At 38.8% G+C, this 25,305-nt stretch overlaps 1 protein-coding gene across 8 annotated transcripts in view; it reads right to left on the minus strand.

The window, feature by feature from the left end:
- srgap2 (SLIT-ROBO Rho GTPase activating protein 2) overlaps nt 1-25,305 on the minus strand; it is a 196,336-nt gene that overhangs the window by 15,111 nt on the left and 155,920 nt on the right. For 7 of the 8 annotated variants that reach the window (XM_039749161.1, XM_039749158.1, XM_039749154.1 and 4 more), the window contains 10 exons: nt 24,341-24,442; nt 21,583-21,780; nt 11,881-11,965; nt 10,737-10,764; nt 8,601-8,637; nt 5,685-5,745; nt 5,186-5,263; nt 4,962-5,096; nt 3,725-3,830; nt 3,309-3,533 (listed from right to left, as the gene is read on the minus strand). In XM_039749161.1, the coding sequence (XP_039605095.1) occupies nt 3,309-3,533; nt 3,725-3,830; nt 4,962-5,096; nt 5,186-5,263; nt 5,685-5,745; nt 8,601-8,637; nt 10,737-10,764; nt 11,881-11,965; nt 21,583-21,780; nt 24,341-24,442 (1,055 nt within the window). The remainder of the gene's footprint in view (nt 1-3,308; nt 3,534-3,724; nt 3,831-4,961; nt 5,097-5,185; nt 5,264-5,684; nt 5,746-8,600; nt 8,638-10,736; nt 10,765-11,880; nt 11,966-21,582; nt 21,781-24,340; nt 24,443-25,305) is intronic. The other variant, XM_039749156.1, reaches the window with a different exon arrangement.

Below are 25,305 nucleotides of genomic sequence, written 5' to 3' on the forward strand. Positions count from 1 at the left end.
AACCATTCAGATATCTTACTGTGCTCATTTGTTCAGAATTGGCTGCTTAAATGCCACTCTGATCCCAGCACAATGCAACTTATGGCACTGTAGGCAGAATACCAAATTAAAACAGATAGGGATAAAATAAATTTCCTCCAGATTCAATTTGGATTGCTGTGCTATATACCCAAGGCCCCCATAACCTATGTTTCATTATGGAGCCTATTTTGAATGGATTAGACCTTTTCATCGTTTGGGAAATGATATTGCTTTCAAGCAGACAGTGCAATCTGATAAATGGATGCATTGTTTCCTTCTGAAACTCTATATACATTTTTTTATATTGTCAGCAAAATAATCTCAAAGGGCTGATTTAATAAACGGGTTTGTACCTAATGCTACAGACCTCAGATATGACAGACATGACTGCAGAAGTTGATGGATGGATTTAATAAAAAGGTGATTTTCGAGGGAAAGAAGTCGCGGTTTGTACTTGTATATACATTGCAAAAATGTGGTCATATTGGGGAGATGGCTGGGTACCCTTGATAGATTTTCATCAAAAGGGGGCTTAGCTTTCGGCATTTAGTGGCGTGCACAGCTTTACATAGGGAAATAAAGCAAGTCACTTGAAACACTTTTAAAATAAAACTGAGGGTACTATTCTTTCAAAAATTAGTCCCCTTACATGTAAGAAGTTCTTCTAGTAAATAAATAATCTTTCTGGGAATCCCTAGTTTAAGACCTGTTATGCTCAAATAATCTCCAACATAAAATACTAGTAATAGCTACAGAAATCTACAACATTCATCCATTCTTGGAGCCCACTTAATCTAGTGGTATTTTTGCTGGTAATATTGGTGGCCATAAAAAAGTCAACTCTAGGTCATCACAGGGAAGATCAACATGTAGGCCGTTATATGACAGTAATGAAACTCACTGCACTTCTATTATAAAATACCGTTAAATAAAAAGAATGACCACTCAAAACAAAATATTTTGTCTACTTATCGCTAGATTTCGCTCCTTTCATGAGATGTTCTGAGGAATCTCACTTCCTGCTCAAATTAAATAACTTGCATATAATAATAACATTTGCCATCATGACCAGTGTTCAACATAAAATGCACTATATTAAATAAAGACACAAGATAAGATTTATTGCTCAGCATGTTATTCTCAGTATTCCGATACTACCTGACTGGATCAGAGTTGCAGAAAACACTGGAAACAGAAGGACGCTATCGGTTTTACTGTGCAGTCCTGTGATCCTTACAATCACTCTCCATTGTAAGTTTTGGCTCATTATCATTTTTCAGTTTATTAAAGTTAATGGAACTACTGTACACTCTTACTGGTGAAAATCAAAATGAAATGTGAAGCAGACAATGTTCACATGTTCACTTCAAGACTTTGAATTAGAACATAAAGAGACCGTGGGAGGCAGGAACATGCGTGTACAGCATTTGTGCACCTACAACTAGTGTTGAATTTTTGAAAAACACACAATAAAATAAAATGGCACGTTATGGGGGGAGTAAATTAAACTAAATCTTGCTCTTATTACAAAACGATTTCTATCAGTGATTTGATGAAGTGCACCACTACAGAAGATTTACCCATTCAGTAGAATGTCTATCTGTCATAGGGTTCATCCTTCAAAACTTGAATCGATTCAGGTACAGTAGCTACTCCTTAAGAGGGCACATTCATGCATACACTCATTCATACCAGGCAACTGGTTGGCAAATCAACCTAAGATGCACTTCTTTGGGACACAGGAGGACAACCAGAGTACTCGTCCCACCTGTGCATCACTGATATCCATCACAGGGACTCTGAAATAAGCACCTGCCTCATTTCAGTGATACTTATTTTCACTTTGTTCATGTTTACTCTACTGAAACTCATTACATGAGTAGGGGATGGACTTAAGGGTCTCGCTGCTGTTTGGTCAAATGTCTTATGCACTTTTGTTCTAAAACTGACTGCACTGATCTGGATTAAATGGGTCTGAAAACAAAGGAGTGTAGGACAGCTTTATATGGTATAAGCCATGTAGAAACATGTTTTTGAACATCAGAGCTAACAGAAAGGCATACAAATTTGCATATTAATAGCTCAATTTTCCGGAGTTTTCAGTAGCTGTAAAGAAACTAAATGGCATTGAATCAGCTAAAGGATATAATTTCGACATTTGGCTCAAATTAGGAATGTTATACACTTCATACTGCTTGCAAATACTTCAGAAACACTTCTAAAATAAATTAATCAATTTACTACATTGGTATTAAGATATCAATGAAGAAAGATAAAAGTGAACTGTGGTGATGTTTTGTAAGATGTTGACTAGATGTGACAACACCAAGACTCACCAAAGAGAGCAATGAATTTACCTAAAATGTTCCAGCATTGGATTACTAATTATCATTAAAATCTTTTCATTCATATTAAGACTGCTGGTCTACAGTCCAGAACTAATGGCAGCGCAAGCTGTACACTGAGAGCAGAGTACAGTTCTAGAGAAGCCACTGTACGTGATTCAATGAGCTAACGTGTGCACATCTGCAGTACCATGCAGGCCTTTTTGTCTCTACATCAAAAGGAGACTGTATCTGAAGAAAATAAAAATCAACAAAAGAGCTACCAGACTTACTAATCCGTGAGTTAGGAGTCTGAGAACATTAAACACAGCCCGAGTGTTTTACTTTATTTATCTATATACTTTATACTTCATTCATCTAATCTTCCATTCTCCAATAAAAGGCTCTTCTCAACTTTTAACAAAGACCAATTTGCCCAAAAATCATCAGGTTTTCTTTCTTTTTTTTTATTTTTTTATTTAAAATCTTGCACCTAGTAATTTCCCATAGTATGTTACCACTGTACATGAAAGGACAGACTGTAGCATTGGCATGTGACTGCACACCTTCAGAGTTAAAGTAAGCAAACCTTAATGTTAGATAAAGATATTGTTAAATATAAGAAATGACTGAGAATTATTACTTTAGAGCAGAATGCAGGGCGTGCTGAAAGGTACTCTTTATATTTTTTTATACACCGAACGGTCATGCAATTGACAGACACTTTTATATGTATTTTTATTATTTTTTTAAGCAATAAATCTTATAAAACTAATATTTAATATAATGTACAATTACATTTTCTTCGGATTAAATAATAACATGCTTGTTTACCTGAATCAACAAGTAAGCAAATGAATATGTTTTAAAGATGTATTATTTTGGTTAGCAGGGAAGCTCAGCCATTTGTTGATTTGCCCAAAAGACCCAACACAAAAACTAACAGCAATCAGGTACCCTTACCAGTATTCCTCTGTGCTTCCTCCATGGTCATATATTGGTCCTTCCAACTCCTTTTGACCTGGGAAAATGGTCTCATGGTGAATGATTATTGTTTTAATTAATTCGTTGACGTGTGCCTGGCAGGTAACCTGGTCATGGCCTTCTGGGACTGACATCAGTGTAGGACCAAAGCAGATTGCCAAGTTGTAGGGGTCCATCATGTTTTCTTCACTGTACTGGGACAGGCTGTCAGGAAAGAATAGAACAAGTAAAACAAAGGATTAAATTATTATTATTTTTTTTTTTTTTTAAGTGAAACACTTTATAAAGCCTGCTTTATTTACAGTTAGCCTTCTGAAACTCTGGTAAGTGATGATCTGTAGTTTGTGTATTACAATTTTAGTATCAATGTATTTCATGAGCAATCAAAAACTTACTGGTTGAGAAAGGCAAACAGGTATCTCATGATGACCAAAGTGTATTTGGGTAAGGAGAGAAGGACCTTGCGGATGCTTGTTGCACGATCCTGGAGATTCTCCATTGCTGCAGACCACACAAAAAGACATGTCAGATAGATAGATAGATAGATATGAATGAACCTATATGATAGATAGATAGATAGATAGATAGATAGATAGATAGATCCCACACTATGTCGCGCTTCGACTTTCGCGGCTTCACTCTATCACGGATTTTACATGTAAGGACATCTAAATATATATCACAGATTTTTCGCTGGTTCACGGATTTCTGCGGACAATGGGTCTTTTAATTTAATGGTACATGCTTCCTCAGTTGGTTTGCCCAGTTGATTTCATACAAGGGACGCTATTGCTGGATGGCTGAGAAACTACCCAATCAGAGCATGTATTATGTATTAAATAAAACTCCTCAATGATATATGATATGCTTCCCGTGCGGTGCTTCGCATACTTAAAAGCTCTAACAGCACGTATTGATTTTTGATTGTTTGCTTTTCTCTGCCTCTCTCACTCTCTCTGACATTCTCTGCTCCTGATGGAGGGGGTGTGAGCAGAGGGGCTGTTTGCACAGAGGCTGTTTTCCTAGAGGATACGGACGCTCCTCTAAAAAAATGCTGAAAGACTACCTTCACATTGCTCCCTTCCTTCCAGCCGCTTTATCGCGGTGCTTCGCATACTTAAAAGCCCAACAGCACGTATTGATTTTTGATGGTTTGCTTTTCTCTCTCTCTGTCTCTCACTTTCTCTCTGACATTCTCTGCTCTTGATGCGCACTCCTTTGAAGAGGAAGATATGTTTGCATTCTTTTAATTGTGAGACGGAACTGTCATCTATCTTGTCATGAAGCACAGTTTAAACCTTTGACTAAAGGGTGTTATTTCATGTCTAGAGGGCTCTAATAATGTAAAAAAAACGTATTTAGAAGGTCGTAAACAGGTTTTCTAAGCTCTAACTGCGAAAATATTCGATTTATAAATAAAGAAACCTACTTCGCTGAAATTCATTTATCAAGAATCCTACTTCGCGGTAGAGTCTGGAACGGATTAAACGCAATAAAAGAGGGTTTACGGTAGGTAGATAGATCGATAGATAGATAAGAAAATCCTCCTTAATGTTATCACAAATAGCATGTCAAAGGGCACAACATACTTAAGATCTTGAGGCAAACTAACACAGGAACTACTGAACTTACACACACATGAGATGAGATCATGGAAGATTTCTTTTGGAAACAGTGTATTTTCTAGGCCTCTGAAGTACAGCTTAAGTACACTGGCAATGGAGTCCATGTCATGATCATTCTGATCACCAGCCAAAGGGTCTTCACCTGCAGTAGTCAAAACAGCTTGTTAATTTATTCTGTCTTCATAGCTAATAAAAAACATTTTGTGTAAATCTAGCTGTAACATTGCCAACCTCTCTCAAAAGCATTCTTGATGTCATTGACTTCCACCTGGGATCCAGACACCCTGAAGATACCCTCGTGCTGCAAGCCTAAAATTAAAATAGCAATAATTAACTAATAAATGATGAGAACTTGTTGCCAACATCTTGTTAAACACTCCACAGTCCACTAGCTTCAATTCTTCATCTCTGCACAAATGACAAGAACGGAGCTTTTCCATCTGCCCACACTAACTGAGCAAACCCAAAATGAGTGAATATGGTCGACTGTGATTAATGCTTGCATACTTAAAGGGGAAGAACCTGGGCAGCTCATTTGTTCTACAGTGCTTCCATGTTGCCAAAGGCCAGTCATCCCAGAAATCAGGCTAACTCCCCCTTCTTGCCAAAAGAGTTAAGACAACAATGGATTCTTTGTTAACCACTAAGATGACATATCATAAATCACATGACATTGTTAAAGAAAAAATTATCTATCTATAGGTAATGAAAACATAAAGTGACAGCCTACCATGCCGACTGATGAAACGAATGCAACTTTCCACCATCAATGGAATGACTTGGCTTGAATCCTGCAAAGAAAAGGCAAACTGATGGCTGTTGGTTTTTACTTTCATTTTCAGTGAGGGTGGCAGCTCTATCTGTCCTGCTGAACATCTGAGACATCATTTTTGTCTGAGCAGTGTGCGCATTTCGAGTCACTTTCAATACATTGATAGTGATATCAACCAAAGTAACACAGTTCTGGAGCAGATCCATTTATCTATTCATTGGCTGGACCTACTTGCTTCAATGTTAGGCCTAGAGCTAGCCAGACCATTGAATGCAATGGAGAAACCAACTCTGGATGGGATGCCAATACACACACAAGGCAGACTCACGCAACAATAAATGCCACACAGACTCAAGGGAAATGTTTAAACTCCACACAAATAAATCAGTACTTGAACACAGTCTCCTGGAATTGTAAGTCCACTAACTACTATGTTATCATATGTATTAAAAAATGTGTTTATATATAATATACTTTACATACGCACACACCTCTTCAACTGGCAATGCATTCATAATAAATGGAAAGCACGTATTGAAGGGACCAGCATTAGTGGCATTGAGAGGGTTAAAGTTGAAATATAGCAAACGAGGGCAGTGCAGCTTTTCTCCTCAGCACATCCTGCAGATCTGCTTTCAAGGTCCCAAGACAGGCCTGGAATTTGCACAAACTCATTGTACAAAAAGTACAGTAATTGTTGCAACTACAATGTATTATATCTTAATATACTGTATCTATAATACAATAAAGTTAGAACATTTAAAACCTAATTTTCGCTTAACTTGAAGTAGTCAACCAATTAAATAGCATGGGCCCGAATCTGTCAAGACAGGATTCAAACAGACATTTTAATAATCAATTGCAGTATCATATATACAACAAAAGCAACAGTTCCACAAACAAATGTACACAATGTCACCTAACTGACATTCCAATCACCACAGACAGCCTCCACACCAGCTTGTTGTCACTAAATCAACAGTCCATCCCATTACTATACTCATGAACCAGTCCATGAAACTCTTTTCCACTCACATGTTACCAGTCCACATACCCCATTATAACGAAGTACAATTAGTGGTCTATACACATGTACGTCGTACTACTACTACTACCACTACTGTCCAGATATTTGCCACTTCATATAACCCATTATTACAGGCAAACTTGTCAGGCAGTCCATATCATTGTTCATACAATAATCATATCTGTCACACTCTGTCACCAAGTATTAAGTTTCAAGATTTTGCTCACATAAGGTTTCAGACACGCAGAATCCAATTAATCAGGCAATCCCACAATGTTCACACTCAATCCTGCTGTCTCACAGTCTCAGTTATTCTGCATCACCAGTCAACACAATTTTCACTGCCACACGCTCCATCTCGCACACCTCAGCCCCAATTACACACCCCACCAATTAGCCAATCTCAGACTCTTACTGCATACATTCACTGCTGCCAGTCTGTCGGTGCCAGCAACACGCACCCACACACCCCGTCAACAATTAATGTTATGCAAAATCTGCAACTGAATGCAAAAATAATCACACCCAAAAGGTTTTCTGTCTAATCATAAAAACACTTGTTTCTAAAACACGAAAAGTCTTTTGTTTGTGGTGCTTATGCTGTAGGCTTGCTGCTCTCAGAGGGTTAAACGGGTTGTTCAGCTGATACGAGACAGCAGACATATCTGTTACTTAGCCATGGAGAAGCTGTCTAATAACCCAGAGACTGGTGCATCTGTTGCAAACTGAAATGGAAGCTTTAATACGAATTTATTTTTATTTTGAAAACTCAAAACCACAGACTATTCAAAGCACAGAGTTTGAAATTTGCTTAAAGTAATTATCTTTGCTGCAAGACTTTGCTCTGTGTCCTTGCCAAAGGATACAAATTCATTTTTTTGTCTGCTAAATCCTTTATAAAATACCAAATGCCTTCAGTCCTACCAGGGTTCACTTTAGCATTCCTGGGAGTCCCATACTGATGCAATAACCTCTAGTCAATAATGAGCAGAAGGCTTGGCTCAGGAGGTCTAGTTAACGTGCTGCAGACCCTTTTTGAATAAAAAGGGCTTTTTTTGTAAAATGTATGATTACTACAGCTCTGCTAAGGGGAACTTGGAGTAGCACACTGTATGACAATACAAAACATCTTTTTATACAGACATCAAATAATATAGAAGTTAAATGCAAACACATCAGTGGTCTTGGCACAACTTCATTTTTCTTGTCATTTTAAAAACAACAAAAATAAAAGGAGACCAGAAATGTTGTGTAAGGTTGCCCAATAATTACTCTAAAACTGAATGCTAAACATGACTGGTCTGGAAATGTAGAAACATTAAAGATTCTAAAAGCTACTACCAAGTATGCATACTGTAGTGTGAAAGCCATGTGCCTAGGTTGGTGTCAGCATGTCACACTGCAGCCAGCTTTGAGGCTCTTCATCCCAGTCCACCAGCACAGATCGTCTACATCAGATTCAGCAGTAAGAGAGTTTCCCTGCCATGTTCTATATATGCATTCCACTAATGTGGTGGTCTTGAATCTGCAATTTCAGTGCACGCATACAGTTTAACTTTAAACTTGAGGCAAATGCACACAGCAGTGTTTTTTGGAGTCTGTGACATAATGCTACAATGGCTCCCAAATATACAAGCAGACTCTTCTTTTCACACCCAAAGTGCTGAGAGAAATGCCTGTGCCAGAAACATGAATACTGTAAAGATATTGGCGCTGTTTCTGATTTCAGCTCAGATGAAATCTTGAAACCATGCTTAGTCTGGACAGCACACATTTTTGCTTATTAAGCAAAGAAAAATGATAAAATCAGTAAAGGGGACATACTGGTATAAATCAGTAAAAATTACCTGCTTGCGCACGGTCGAATCTCTTCTTCCACTGCTGCTATATTGTGATAGGGAGGAGAAAGAAAAAGGAAAATGACATTTTAAACAGTCTGTTACAGCACATATTCAAACAAAAAACAGATCAGTTAATTTAAGATAATATGCAATGCAGCAAACTCTAAATTCTGCTAGAGAGTCTCACTCTGGCTTTGTGCTGCCTTACAGATTTTCATATTACATTTTAAGATGGAAAAAAAAATAATAATAAAATCAGTGGCTCACCAGTTAGACCCTAGAGCTGTTCGGTAAGCTTCTATAATTTTACTTCAGTCAATCTCTCAAACAGAGCCACTGTTTATAAGCCACCTTTCCTTGTACTGGTTCCTTGCTCACCTTCTGGTTTTGTGGCTGATAGCGGAGATTACCTACTTTAGCTGTGCACCCTACTTTAACCAAATTCACATTTTGTACTTTCTACCACTCAGCAATGGCTCAGAATTTTACAAACTGAATGCACTTCCTAAAGGCAGCATATTTTGTAGTCTAAAACACAATGCAATACACTGCAAGAATGAAGAGGATGTACAATACTGATGGGGCAGCACGGTGGCGCAGTGGTAGCACTGCTGCCATGCAGTATGGAGACCTGGGTTTGCTTCCTGGATCTTCCCTGTGTGGAGTTTGTATTTTCTCCCCGTGTCTGCGTGGGTTTCCTCCCACAGTCCAAAGACATGCAGGTTAGGTGCATTAGCGATCCGAAATTGTCCCTAGTGTGTGCTTGGGGGGTGTGTGTGTGTTTGTGTGTGTGTGCCCTGCCCGAGGTTTGTTTCCTGCCTTGCTCCCTGTGTTGGTTGGGATTGGCTCCAGCAGACCCCTGTGAACCTGTAGTTAGGATATAGTGGGTTGGATAATGGATGGATACTGTTAAGATCTATGATGCAACAATATACAATCTTCAACAAGAAATATTGCAGTATTCACAAAAATGTGTGTATAATTTTTATAATTAGCCCCAGAAAGGACCTAAATATAAATAAATAAATGGAAAAAAAAAATGGCTAAGGCTAAATGGCAACAGAGACAAGAAAAATATAATTCAGGCTTATACTAGTTTCATCCCAACTCATCCATTATTCATCCTAAGAGTGGGCACTCAACAATGTGCCATACAGCATACAAAAATATTGATAATTCTGGCAGATGACATCCATCACAAGCATCCCTCTGTCCAAAATAACCTTGTCTCCATCATGAACTGGTTGCAGTGAGCTCCCATCTATCTTAACAGCACAGAAAGCAACACTAGGTACAGTGTCAGTCCACTGATTTGTGCACTTACAGTTGCAACAATTTAATTTTATTTTTGTGCATTTGATATTTGATCATGTATTTACCTTTTGTGATAATGTATTGAATTTCTATTAATGACATAATCAAAATGTAATTTTGAGCTTTTGGTGTGAATCCACATAACTGCGTTTTTAAGAAGAAAAGAATTCTAGTTGTAAGCAATGATTATAGTGACAGCCTTGCCTTGAGTAAGGTATGGAAGGCATAAGGTTTTAAAACCGTGCCTGGGCACATTCCTATGTAGTAAATATGTAAGAAAACAGCACTTAATTTAAGTGCTGTGCCGTATGCTTAAAGCATACAGAAGAAGAAGCTAAGAATCTTTAAGTATATAAGAATTTAAGAATCTTTAAGTAGAGAAGAAGAAGTAAAGAACTTTTAAGTACAGAAATAACTAAATGTAAGCAATGGTTTTGATCTTATACCACATCTTTTAGGCACTAAGAGTACAGGTTTATTATAAAATTGCATATACAGTACAATATATATAATGCAATTTATACAGGATATTAAGATTTGGCACTTTGTTACATATGAGTGGCCTTTTTCTGTTTATAGTAATTCAAATTCATGATCTAATTTTATTAATATAATTTTCTTAACTTCATATTTTTAAAAAAAAAGTCTTGCACAAAAGTGCACAGAAATATAGTCTGCTTCATTTATCTATGTCTATACTCTAAAACTACACTTTCACTCCATACTCGGATGTTTTTGCATTAATTTAACTTTTGACTTTAATGGGTTAAATTTGTGTGTGTGCTACTGTACGTGTGCAACAGTTTTCCATTTCGATGCCACACCTACCTGGAAATGGAGCAGTCAGTTCTTTGGCCTAAAGGCAAAGATAAAAATGCAAAAAAAGTTAGGCAGGGCTCCAAGGGGAGGAAACGAAAACAGCTGCACTGCAGGCTTTGTCTGAATCCCGCCCTTGACGACCCCACCCACCCCCCACCAAAAACAATCCTCTTTCAGGCTAAACCCCTGGTTGCCTGGTATCCTTCCTGCTTGCTTGCCAGACAAGAGCATGGGCGGCCCAAAAGTGTATGCTACAAAACAATAGGATTCTGCTATCCATGATCAGCATTCCCGTCTCAAAGTAGTGGGGCAGCGGATGTCCCAACATGAGAGATTGCTATAGTTAAAGATTATTATTTTAAAACTAAACAATAAGTCTGAGGAGAAAAAGCACAATACCAACTCAAGTACTGACACAAATGCCACTTTTATGGAAAGCTGCAGTTACTGTGCCTGCTCAAGCGTATGTGACCTGCATGCTTATTCTACCTAATGAGTAGAAGACAGGAAACAGCAATTGAATACAGGAACCCAGGACATACACAACAGGCATTTACTCAATGGGTTGTGTGTCCATAGACAATTCCAATAAGTAAAAGCAAGCCCTACATCAAGGCCAAAAAAAAAAATCAGAAAAGTGACCAACAGGAACAGAGATTTAAATGGTTATCGGACTAGACAGCAGAGTAGTTTGGCTGACACTGCCCAAGGGTACTCTCTAGTAACACTGTAACTGCAGCACCATCTAGCAGTCAACCATGAAGATCATTTCTGGGTCAGAAGTCCAATAGTGCTAATACAGGGTGACACCTTGGTAAAGACACTCCAGAAGTGACCAGTCTTTGCCCTATTTCACCACACTGTCCACAGCAATATCAGTCCTGGGATACAGCAAACCTTATTCTCTACTCTCTTCATTGAGATATATCATAGGATTGCCAAGGAGGACTGTGAAATTTCCAAAGAGTTGGGGCATAACTTAAATCAGTGAAAGAATAAAAATCTTAAAACGGTTTTGCTGAATTAGGCATTTCAAGTGAGACATGGAGAGGTTTAGGAATAGACTGAAAGTATGAGGACTGTAATGGCATCACACACAAAGCTAGGCCTGTTCCAAAAAAAAAAAAAAAAAAATAGAAAAGAAAATTCTTACTTTCCCCAAGGGTCTTCTGGATCAGGTCATGCTTGGCCTGAAGCTTGGTGATTAGGTTTCTGCCTTCGAGATACTCCTTCAGCTTCTGTACAATTAGAAGAGGGAGTAAAAAGAGTTATAAAAATGAGGCTGCTTAAAAATAAGGTTAATGTACCAATCAGCTTTTACTTCACCTTCAAATACACAGCACACAATCACTGTTACACAGTCTGTTTAAGTGATAATAATGCAATGTCAAAGTAATTTTAAAAATATAAACTGACAAATTTTACATTACACCACACATTTTACAGCAACTGGCACTATTATGTGAGAAGTATACCGCAACTTACCTAGAGAAAAACAGAAAAGTAAAGTGACTTAATAAAAAAGAGCGAGGTGGCAAGGTGGCAGTGTAATATGAATCGGAGATCCTCTCACTTCCACAACAACAACAATGTACTGGCTACTAGACAATTTAAAAACTTCACACACATAAATTAGAAGATGGAGATGAAAAGGTGTTAGATTCAAAGGGGTTTTGTGTGAAAGTGAACTGAAAAACACAACCACATTTTCACACTTCAAATACAGAAAATTAACACTTCAGAGAAACTGCTCACCACTGCACAAAACCTGTATTCTGATCTACTGGCAACAAGGTACCAAGGTGTCATAGAAGATCTGTGAAGCATTCATTAAGCGTTACGAGGACTGAATATGGATGGGGTAAGCATGTGTAGACATATTAACTAGTGATTTTATGATTTCTTCCATTAGTCAAAAATTATAAGCCAGAGCATGAAATGGCACAGCCAGGTTCTTGTTTCATATAAACTGGAATACAGTAAGTGTTTACAGCTGTCACAACTAAAATACATTAAATATTGAAATGATAACTTCACAGTTGATCATTGGTATTATTTAGGGGATGTTTTTATCCAAACTGACCTACAGAAATTTGCAGTTTTGAGATCCATGGAGATTATAAACACTGGAATCAAGGCAGGGACCAGCCCTGCACAGAGGGGTAGCTCAGTAAAGCTCTCGCTAAAACACTCGCTCATGAGAGATCAATTCTAAAATAGAGCACAACAAGGTTAGGACTGTAGACATGACAGTCAAGATGAAAAAAACCCTCAGCTCAATAATGGCTAAACGATTCAGTGGAGTTTTACAGCCTGAACGGAAGCAGATGAGTTATGGCACAGCACATTAGTGCAGTAGAAGGGTAGAAAGATAAGCAGACCCAAACAAGAGTGTATTTATCTGAAGTGTTTACAGGATTTATAGAAACTACACACAAGGTCTTAATATGAGAGTAAGCAAACTAACCTCAAAACTTTGTGACAACCTTACAACACACTAGCCATTTTCGTACAAGAAATTCTTAGATTCAATGAGGTTATCAGAAATAAACTTGATGCATTAGGATTTAAAGTTAAGACGGAAGTAAAAAACTTAGGGGTAACTGTTGACTGTAATCTGAATTTTAAATCGCATATTAATCAGACCACTAGGACAGCATTTTTTCACTTAAGAAACATAGCAAAAGTTAGACCTCTTATATCATTGAAAGATGCTGAGAAATTAGTTCACGCGTTTGTTTTCAGTCGACTAGATTACTGTAACGCACTCCTCTCAGGACTACCCAAAAAAGACATAAATCACTTGCAACTAGTGCAGAATGCAGCTGCTAGAATCCTAACTAGGAAAAGAAAATCCGAGCACATTTCTCCAGTTTTAATGTCACTACACTGGTTGCCTGTGTCATTCAGGATTGACTTTAAAATACTGCTTATGGTTTATAAGGCCTTGAATAATCTCGCTCCATCTTATATATCGGAATGTCTGACACCTTATATTCCAAATCGTAACCTCAGATCTTCAAATGAGTGTCTCCTTATAATTCCAAAAGCTAAACTTAAAAGAAGTGGTGAGGCGGTCTTCTGCTGCTATGCACCTAAAATCTGGAATAGCCTGCCAATAGGAATTCGCCAGGCTAATACAGTAGAGCACTTTAAAACACTGCTGAAAACACATTACTTTAACATGGCTTTCTCATAACTTCACTTTAACTTAATCCTGATACTCTGTATGTTCAATTCATCATAATAACTATTCACAGTGGCTCTAAAATCCATACTGACCCCAACTCTCTTCTGTTTCTTTTCCGGTTTCTTTGTGGTGGCGGCCTGCGCCACCACCACCTACTCAAAGCATCATGATGCACCAACATTGATGGACTGAAAGCCAGAAGTCTACGTGACCATCATCATCAGGTCCTTCCATGAAAACCCTAAATACAAAGAGGACTGTTTGACTTATGTTAAGTAGATTGCCCAGAGGGGACCGGACGGTCTCGTGGTCTGGAATCCCTGCAGATTTTTTTTTTCTCCAGCTTTTGGAGTTTTTTTTTGTTTTTTTCTGTCCACCCTGGCCATCGGACCTTACTTATTCTATGTTAATTAATGTTGACTTATTTTTATTTTTTATTGTGTCTTCTATTTTTCTATTCTTCATTTTGTAAAGCACTTTCAGCTACATTTTTTCTTGTATGAAAATGTGCTATATAAATAAATGTTGTTGTTAGAATATACAGGTAGTGGAAAGTCACAATTTTTCAGCAATATGCCAATACATACCCGTTCAAAGTGAACAAGTAATACTGGTACTGACTTGGTCACTTCACAACAAATGCCACATGTATAACCACACCATTTTAAAGCAAAGATTTCAATACAAAACTACACTCTTAAATTAAAGCATTAAAAGCAACAGAACCACCAGTGTTAAAGGCAGTAATATCTGTTATAGCAAACGTTTAAAATAACTGAACAAATACCACAAAGGCTCCATTAATTTGAATCATACAGAAGGTTTGTTCAATGGTAACAAGAAAGGCAAGAAAAAAAGTGAAATATTAAAAATGATATGAAGAACAACTTTGAAATACAAGCCCACTAAAGTAAAAACAGTGGGAGAAAACAGTTGGGTAATGAGACCAGTCCCCAATCAGATGCACCATTTGTTTCTTCATTGCACAAGAGCGTTCAAAGTCAGCAGTGTTTCAAGACTATGGCTCAGCTGTTTGTGTACATTCTATAGAGATTTGACAGTGTAGTTCAATGGGCTATGCAACAACTCAAGTGGCTGAAAGTACATTTGTGTAAAAAGCATATTCTTCATTAAATGCCTTAATTCTTTCTATTATGATCCAACCCTTCATTGAAAACTCGCACTTGACTTATCTGTGTCAGCAAAAAATGAGGATGCTGCTGTCTTAGCCTAAAGTTCAGATAAGATACAAGTAGTAGAAGGGTGTTTTACCAGGTTAGCTTCACTTCTCATTGCATTCATAATGGCTAAGTGACACCTTTTATTGGCTAATTGAGCAGATTACAATATGCAAGCTTTTGAGGTAGCACAGGCCCCTTCTTCAGGCTAGCTGCCTCGAAAGCTTGCATAGTGTAATCTGCTCAATTAGTCAATAAAAGGTGTCACTTAGCTTCACTTCTCATTGCAGATCAGCTGTAAAGACTTCTACAAACTGAATCAAACCGAACAGGAGACCAAGCTAGCTTGAGTTACGCTATCATGATTAAATGCTTCTTAATTTAAAGGTGTCATGGCATTAATTTAGAGGCGAGATCTAATGCAACAGGTAGTACAAAAGACATGAATGAAAAACACAAAGTTGCGAGTAAATGAGCAACAGAAACCTTGGGAGAATGGAAACCTACAGCCTTGGATATTAAACTCATTCAACTTCCTGTATGTGTTGCTTTGGTGGTCAGAGTCATAAGGCCTGTACCTTGCTCTTTTTTTCTTGTTTATATTTATATCAGAAGTGGGCAGGAAGAGGAGTATAGGAACCTAATCAAGAACTTTGTTAAATGGTGTGATTAACACTTACACCTGAACACCAGCAAAACCAAGGAGCTGGTGGTGGATTTTGGGAGGCCCAGGCCCCTCATGGACCCCGTGATCATCAGAGGTGACTGTGTGCAGAGGGTACAGACCTATAAATACCTGGGAGTGCAGCTAGATGATAAACTGGACTGGACTGCCAATACTGATGCTCTGCGCAAGAGAGGACAGAGTCGACTATACTTCCTTAGAAGGCTGGCATCTTTCAACATCTGCAATAAGATGCCGCAGATGTTCTATCAGACGTTTGTGTCAAGCGCCCTCTTCTATGCGGTGGTGTGCTGGGGATGCAGCATAAAGAAGAGAGACGCCTCACACCTGGACAAACTGGAAAGGAAGGCAGGCTTTATTGTAGGCACGGAGCTGGGCAGTTTGACATCCGTGGCAGAGCGATGGGCGCTGAGCAGGCTTCAGTCCATCATGGAGAATCCACTGAACAGTGTCATCTCCAGACAGAGGAGCAGCTTTAGCGACAGACTGCTGTCACCATCCTGCTCCACTGACAGACTAAGGAGATCGTTCCTCCCTCACACTATGTGACTCTTCAATTCCACCCTTTAAACGTTAACATTATTCAAAGTTATTGTCTGTTAAAGCTGCATTTTTATTACTCTTTAATTTAATATTGTTTTTTATCAGTATACTGCTGCTGGATTATGTGAATTTCCCCTTGGGGATTAAAAAAGTATCTATTTATCTATCTACTGTATATAAAAAGTAATAATAAGGCAATAGAAGAAATGCAGCTACAACAAAACCAAATATTTTAATTTATTGTTATTGTATGCATTTTGTAATAATTGAACCAGCAAAACTGAAAGCACTGGTCAAGTTTCTTAGAAAGACTAGCCAGATTGGCCTAATGGCTAAAGCACTGGGCTGGAAACACAACCTTGCCTGTTCAGTGTCTGCCTCTGACTCACGGTGTGTCCTAGTAAGAGTCCCTGCACCAAGACTCCATGAAAGACATTCACATACATAAACAACTGGACTGCTGGAAACATTACCTTGGACAAAAATATTACCTAAAAAAATTAATGCAAATATATGGACACCTTTGCGTTTCTCAATTTCTGTGGAGGCCACATCTGTGTTTGTGAACAGATATTAACCTGAACACTTACAATAACTCCATTTTTTTAGTATAGAGCACACTTGCCAGACATGGCCATAAAGTAAAAATATCAGGAAGGACGTCCTGAACACAATGCTCAAACCTGAACAGAAGGTAGTAGATGCTGGAAAGGTTAGCTCACCCAATGACACTTTGTAGTACTACTATGTGAATAAGTAAATAACTATACAAATCATAATTATTCCCTCCTCTGAAGAAGCTTCATAATTGTGACTTTGCACAACTGAAACACCTGTTTGAACCACCATGACAATATAAAAACACCACTAACTATATGTACCATCACAAGGCAATATGAAACTAAAATTGACAGATAAAATGAACAGTAACACTAATGTAGCAAGAAAGAGCAATGTAATGGTCACAACTAGAAGGATCTTGTAAAAAGCCAGAGTTCAAAACAGAGAAAAATGCACCATGGGAAACTAGAGATGCTACAGTACAGTATAGCATGATCCAGTCAATGTCGTGGCATTGTAACATGTACAGTGAGGTGAGGGTCTGCAGCTGTCTGAAGGAGGCTACATAACAAATTACCAACAAATGACACATTATGAACATAACTGCAATTGCCCAGTTCTGTCATTGGAGTATTTCTCCAGTCCTCCATTATCACATGGAGAAGATGCAACATCCCAGCACATTAATAGCTTTGAGTGTGTCATGTAAAAGGAAATTAATATTTAAAAGGTACTGAAAATGTCAAAGAAAGCATAAATGTTTTTTTGCTCTGTACTACATAAAAATGTATGAATAAGTAGAAGAGGAACAGTACCACAGAAATGCTGCTCAGGGCATCCTAGCATCGTATCCGTCTTTCATGAAGTGTCAGGAAACTAGAGAGTGGCAAACAATAAAATGCTCAGCTATGACAAAGAGCAAGGTGGAAAGCGATCTTCATCTTGACGTTAACTGGCATTAATGCTGAGCTGTCTAGTCTAATCTGTGTGTGGGTGGCAGCGGTGAAGGGCAGGTGCAGTTTTGGGTGGTAGTGAGACAAAGATCCTAAAATGAATGGAACAAAATACACAGAATCCATGGAATAATGACTATTAAAGTTGTTGTGCATTTAATTTTGTATTTTTATGAAAGAACATCATGTTATTCAGTGGTCCCATACAAAAGTAACTAACAAAAAACACTGATGAAGGACCCTCACAAAAACTGGAGCTCATTCTGCTGTATTAAGAGGGTTGTTGACAAAATTTAGGCTTATAAATTCTTATTCAAATGCAGATTTATTAGCATAAGAATGGATTTTGCATTTGCAAAGCATTAATATAATAAGCATACTGTGAAAGAAGAACTCTAAGCAGCTGGAATAATGCTGAATAGATCTGAAAATCAGGCGTAGTGCATCTATTACAAGTAAAAAAATATTGAATAAAAAAAAAAAATAGAAATAATAGAAAGGGTCATACATAAAAGAACACAAACCAAATACTGATGCCCTGTTGTACAATGGAAGGATCTTCTCAAGTAGATAACCTCTCTGTCGAGGGGACTTACCTGCCAACTTGTCCACCTTCTATATAACTCTAGACTTATCATGCTTCAGGCTTGATGTGGCTGTTAAGGTCAGAGTTGGCCCTCACTTGCTACTGACCCCACTGTGCCTCCAGCCCTAAACCCAGAGATGATTTCAAAAGCACTAGGCCTTGTCTTGCTTTCTTTCTCTTCTTTTCTTTTCTATTCCTTTCTCTCTCCCACCCTTCCTCCTGCCCCCAGGCCAGGACATTTCTGCTGATGAGGTATCTGCTGGCATTCAGAGGTCAGTCTTCCTCCATGGCCTTTCACACTCACCAAGTAAAGAGTTTAATGCACCCCCTGTGTAGTAACCTAGAGGAATCTCCACAGGTTCCTCCCAGGTTTTTATTTCTCTCTTTCATTCTGAACTTTTCTCTTATCTAGTCAAGGGAACAAGGAGCCAATGCTTATGATGGCAGCAACTAGTGCAAGGCAGTTACCCACGCAGGACAGGGTGTTAGTGAATTGCAAGGCACAATAAACCTAATGCGGCAGTCTTTATGATTTAGGTTGCAAGATACTTACCATACAGATTAATACCATACAGAGGGAATGTCACCTAGAAAGTTGGGTGAATTTATACAAAAATCCATAGTAATGTTTAAAATAAATATACATAAACCCAGAAATGATAACAATCATCATTTCAGGGGAAAGCTGTTCAGCAAATAACCGAGATTCAGCAGTACATTTCAACAAGTCTATTAATAATTCATTATTCTGTAAGGATGCCTTCTATCTATCCACTTTCAGTACAACATTACTGGTAACCACAATCTCCCTTGGCAGAATCCTAGACATAATACCAGTTTAGTGAAGGGCACACTCATTCACCCCACCATTTAAATGGGTAATTTAACCCAGCATTTTAGGGAAGTGGAAATAATCTGGAGTGTCTGCACGAAAAATTCCATTCTGACTATGACTTAGTGTTTTCTTCTCCAGGGTTCCCCATGCGACCAATGACACCTCCACTAATCAAACTCACATTAACTGTGCAGTCCAATGCACGGTTTTGTAATCCAGCTAATCCTGACAGAAGAGGGTACAAAAAAACGAACCTCTCTTTAACAGGACGCCAGTCCACTGCACGGCATTTGCATACACATCCACACAAACTCCAGGCCAAATCAGAGTGAACAATTCATCTATAATGCACATCAATAAAACATGATGGAGAGCAGAGTAACTGAAAAAAACAAATGCATTCAGAGTGCCATCTAAAAACAATCTGTGGCACAAAATTACCCAGAGGCTTTTATCCTGTGGGTTCTAATGCCCCTGTGCAGTGACAGGGACACTGAGCTGCCAAAACTGGCACCATCCTTCAGATGAGACATTAATACAAGGTCCTGACTCTCCTTGGTCATCAAAGATTCCTACACATTCTTTCAAAAGGTGTAGGGTGTTTCCCGATGTCTTGGCTAAATTGCCCAACACAGGCTGGTCATTCTGGTCCCCTAATTATCCCCGTCCCTTATGAGACCTATGTTTCTGACCCCTTCACCACCTAATAGGTAATGTGTGGCGAGCGTACTGGCATAAAAATGACTGCTGTCATATCATCTACATGGATAGTGCCCATTGGTAGTGATTGACGGGGGTACCCACTGTCTAAGTAAAGCACTTTGAGTAGGTTAGGTTAGTGGTATATAAAAGTGATTATTTCTTAATCATTATTACAATTTATATAAATGTAGACTTAGGAATTTGCACCATACACAGTCAACTTGCTAAAGGGCACAGAGCAAATCAAAGGAAACACTGCATCAGATTACCTATAACACATGCAAGATGTTTTTACCTGCAAGTTCCCCGACTCTGTGAATCCCTCCTACACCCCCTGCCCCATCCTCCCTTAAAGTGTGCTTATTCTTGAATGCTTTGGTGCCTCTTGGGAACTGGCACTATGAGGTAGAAAGCAGCTAGGGGGTTGTGGGGACTATTCCCCCATATCCTGCCTGGCTCTTATTACACATTCACTGAGGCACATGCTATGCTCTCAATGCTCTCGGCACTGGAATAAATTACAAACAAGTGTGGAAGAGATGTACCGAGGTGACAGTTAACCCATTCAAGAGTAGCTACAAGCTCCTTTCATTGATAACTTCAGAGGTTATGAAGTGTGACTAATTTTCATGCCAATGGAGAAGGGCACAAAGCATTTCTAGCTCTAAGGTAGCAAGTAATAAAAGGAACACTGCTTTACTTAAACTGTATCGAACAAATAGGCAAAGGTGTACAGTAACCATTCTGGTTTTTCCTTGAAATACTTTTCATGAATAAAATGACCTAACAAAAATTTCAGGGGAAAAAAAACATTAAAAAGTACCCATACATCACCAAGTGGCTAGAACTTCCATAGCAGTACATTATGAATAATGTGTGTGCATTTAACCACTGCAAACTGAATCTCATTCTCATTCTCATCCCATTCAATTCACCTCAGAGTGTTAGGGGCAAAGAGTCTGTTGCAGCAGCACTGGGTGCAATGCAAAAAAAATAACACAGGATAAGGTGCCAGTTTATCACATGCTCCTTTCATTCTCACCACCATACTCGCGCGGGGCCAATCTACAATCACCCATTAACATAAAATATGTCTTTGCGAACGTGAGAGGAAAACTGGATTACATGAAGATAAAACTAAAGAAGCCCCAGTGAGAATATGAAGACACCATAAGGAGAACAACTAGCATGTGGTGTTTGAACTCAGAACACTGGCTTCATGAAGCATCAACACTTACCAGTCTGCAAATTGTATCCTCCCATTTAGCTGAAATCTAGGCAACATCAGGACCAATTGAGGAAACTATCTTGGACACAATACCACTGCTGCGGAGGTCACATACATTCTTAGACTGGGCCAACTTAAGAGTCACAAGTCAATCTAGTGAAACAGTTGTACTCTGGGTGTGGGTGGAGGAAAACCTTGCACAGGGGAAATGCAGACTATACAATACCTGTTGTACACAGTAATTGGCACAGGTTGCAAAGAACAACCCTGGTCTACAGTCACTTTTCACCACTCACCCACTAAATTTGATTATATAACCAGATTATACTTTCAGTGAAAGGGTATTTTTCAAAGGGCACATATTAGTAAACAGAGCAGGATTAGTGTTACATACTGTGAAGTAGAACTGCTCGGTCTCCTGCTGGTTGGCTCGTCTCTTTGCAATGCTGGGTTTGCTCATAAAGGTCTCGGATACAGTTGACTTCACTGACTCCATGGAATTACTATACTGGAAGCAATCAGAAACATCAAAGTCTTCAATCGTCACAATGTCCTGGATAGTCTGTAAGGTCGCCTCCATGGTCTTCTTCACCTGAAAGTGCAGAGAGAGCAGTCAAACATCCTATCCAATTGAAGCTGGAGTTTATTGTATAAAAAGCAAGGCAATAATGAGACACTGCAAATGAAGAAAGATAAATATTGGTTATTGAATCTCTCTCTCTCTCTCCATGATTGAGAGCAGTGTTCACAATGAATTAACTGTTAAAGGAGCAAGAAATGTGACGTCTCATCTGGAACACATTTTGGCTACTGAGCCTTCATCATTTACAGTTCTCACCTACTTTGTCACTTCACAATTCCATGTAAGCACAGTCCTACGTCTGATTATATTCTTCTCCACCCACTTTTATTTTGGTGAGAATTAGAGCTACATGTGCATGTGGGGAGCTGAAGCCTTCACTGGTAGCAATAAACACAATATAAGAACTAGCCATGGATGAATGCCACTTTATCACATGTCAAAACCAGCTAAATTCAGATTGTCAGCGCATCTACAAGGCACATTAGTGAGGTCTGGAAGGAAAGGTCCCTAACAGACATGTGGGAGAACATGCAAAACCAATTCAGAAAGAGACTGGGATGGAAACTGAATGTACAACTGTGTGACTGCTCTAATTAAAACTGAAATGTGTTTGCATCATTATCATTATAATGATTATAAATGAAGTGGATTTCTTTTTTATTCCGTCAGGGAAATGAAGATAAATATTCTTAAAATTAGGGGGAGTTTGAAATGGCACATTGCAGGGTTCTACTCCTCTGCAGATCATTCTGGCATCCCAGAGTATTTAACCTACAAGATTAACTCATGTTGTTTCCCATCAGAGCTAAAGCACTACATAATATTACTACAATATTTCATAGTCTTGTGTAAGTAAATGTATTATTTCCATATTATGTTGCACATTTTTTAATAAAGTCTACTGCACCTGCTTATGCTTTTCTCTTGTGCATTGTCTATATAATCTATTAGGGTTTCATAAGCAAAATGCACAAATCTTTTTGGCTCAGCACCATAGGCAGTTAACCAAGTTTCTTGTATAAATATGATTCTAATTGTTATGTGCTCACTCTAGTTCATTAAAGATGGGGGTGTGAAGGGAGTGTGCAGCACAAGTGCAGTTGGCCCATAATGACAGCAACAGTGGTACACAGATGACTGACTGTTGGCACTGTGTCTCGAGAGTGCGGAAGAAGTAACGGTAAACACGCTGTCCTCCATACAGCGAAAGCTGGGATTGGGAACTGCAACCCCCACTGCGCACACAAAACGTTGCGATGTTGCTGAAAATACTGCAGAAGGCATTCACAGCAGGCACTGCTACACACCTGTCAGCAAGGCTGATGGCAGTGGCATACAGCTGAATTTCTGTTGGCAGTGTTTTCACAGTGCAGGAGGAGTGAGAAATGGGGTGGAGTGGTGTGGCTAGCCCCACACAATGCAGTTCAAATTTGCTAGGCTGCGTTTATTAAAGCTAGTGAAGTTTTTTGCAGGTGAAGGGGGTTGGAAAGGAGCAGTGGGGATTAGTATATTAAATTTATAACCCTCCATATGACACTAAGTGTTTACAGTATTTATTGTCAAATAAAGGTGGGATGTAGGATAACACTAGATTTCAGGTATTTTATTACCTTAATAGTCCTGTCCAAACCTGCTTCTAGGCAACTCCAGTCATAGGAAAATATAATAATGCTTTCACTACTATGCAGATGATACTCTTCTTCCATCTGCTTAATTAACTGTGTAGGTAAAAGATTGGATCGGCAATTACCTGTAGCAGTAGCAAGCCTAAACATTTGTTTTACTGAATCAGCACCTGATTTAAGCATTATCTCTGACAACATTTGATCTTTTACCAGATACAATACTATCTACAACCTGCTTTTTCAAACTAAACAACACAAGAAAATAAAGACAGTTAGGCTTGAAGAGAAGAAGTTGATTCACAAATTTGTTTCTAGCAGAATTTACTGCTACAACGTGTTATGCGCAGGCTATTAAAATCATATTTGTAGCTTTCAGTGAAATCATAATGCTGCTATAAGAATCGTTACTACATTTTCTTCTTAATTCTTTATACTGGCTTTTGGTTAGGTTTAGGGCCGATTTGATACTCCTCTCCTTACATATAAAACTTTAAATAGATCAATCTACTGTAAACATATCAAAGTGTACACTACTATCTCATGGTGCTTGTCTTTAAAAGATTCCAGAGATTAATATAACATTAGTGGGAGGCCACAGTTTTAGCAACAGGACCACACAATTGTGCATCTGCCTGCTTGTGTTAAGTATGTCCCATTGGCCTCAGCATTTAAATCCCGGGTGAAATCACACTACTTTAATCTGGCATACTGTACACGGATTAGAGTTGCTCATTAACAAACAGAATTGTGATATGAACACCTAATCATTTGCACTGATTTTTATCCTGATGAACCCCCCTGGAGTGTTTAAGATGCATATTATGCTTGGCTGTCCAAGTAAAGCAAAAGTTAGTTGTGAATTCAAACCTCCTTGTCCTTTAGTCTGAGAAAACAAAATGATTTTCCATAAATGTAAAAAAGGCAATTTCTTTAATGGAGTATACCTCTTCATTTTCAATCTTGAGTGTAGACAGCCGGGATTGTAACTGCTGGCACCTCTGTAGAAGCTCCCCCTGAACTGGTGGCTGGGCACATATGTGAGCCACCTGTGATGAAAACCAACAGGAGACACAATTAAGCAGGTTTCATAACCTAGTAGATAGAAGGTTAGACAATGGCAAATACATTTTGCAAAGTCAGTCCCCTCCCTTGGCTTGCCATGTAACCCTGAGCAAATCACATTACCTCAGATTATAGAGGAACATTGAAATGAATTTCAATATGGGAGGGTATCCCCTCAAAAATAAGATGCTTATCTGCAGCAGACCAACAAAATTGTGCAACAGCTCCATCTTGGTGGAAGTACATCTGTTGAAATCTTAACCCAATGGTAGGCCAACATACACTCACCTAAAGGTTTATTAGGAACACCATACTAATACGGTGTTTGACCCCCTTTCGCCTTCAGAACTGCCTTAATTCTACGTGGCATTGATTCAACAAGGTGCTGAAAGCATTCTTTGGAAATGTTGGCCCATATTGATAGGATAGCATCTTGCAGTTGATGGAGATTTGTGGGATGCACATCCAGGGCACGAAGCTCCCGTTCCACCACATCCCAAAGATGCTCTATTGGGTTGAGATCTGGTGACTGTGGGGGCCATTTTAGTACAATGAACTCATTGTCATGTTCAAGAAACCAATTTGAAATGATTCGAGCTTTGTGACATGGTGCATTATCCTGCTGGAAGTAGCCATCAGAGGATGGGTACATGGTGGTCATGAAGGGATGGACATGGTCAGAAACAATGCTCAGGTAGCCCGTGGCATTTAAACGATGCCCAATTGGCACTAAGGGGCCTGAAGTGTGCCAAGAAAACATCCCCCACACCATTACACCACCACCACCAGCCTGCACAGTGGTAACAAGTCATGATAGATCCATGTTCTCATTCTGTTTACGCCAAAT

Source organism: Polypterus senegalus, chromosome 3 (genome assembly GCF_016835505.1).
Source record: "Polypterus senegalus isolate Bchr_013 chromosome 3, ASM1683550v1, whole genome shotgun sequence".
In the NCBI taxonomy this organism is placed as follows: Eukaryota; Metazoa; Chordata; class Cladistia; order Polypteriformes; family Polypteridae; genus Polypterus; species Polypterus senegalus.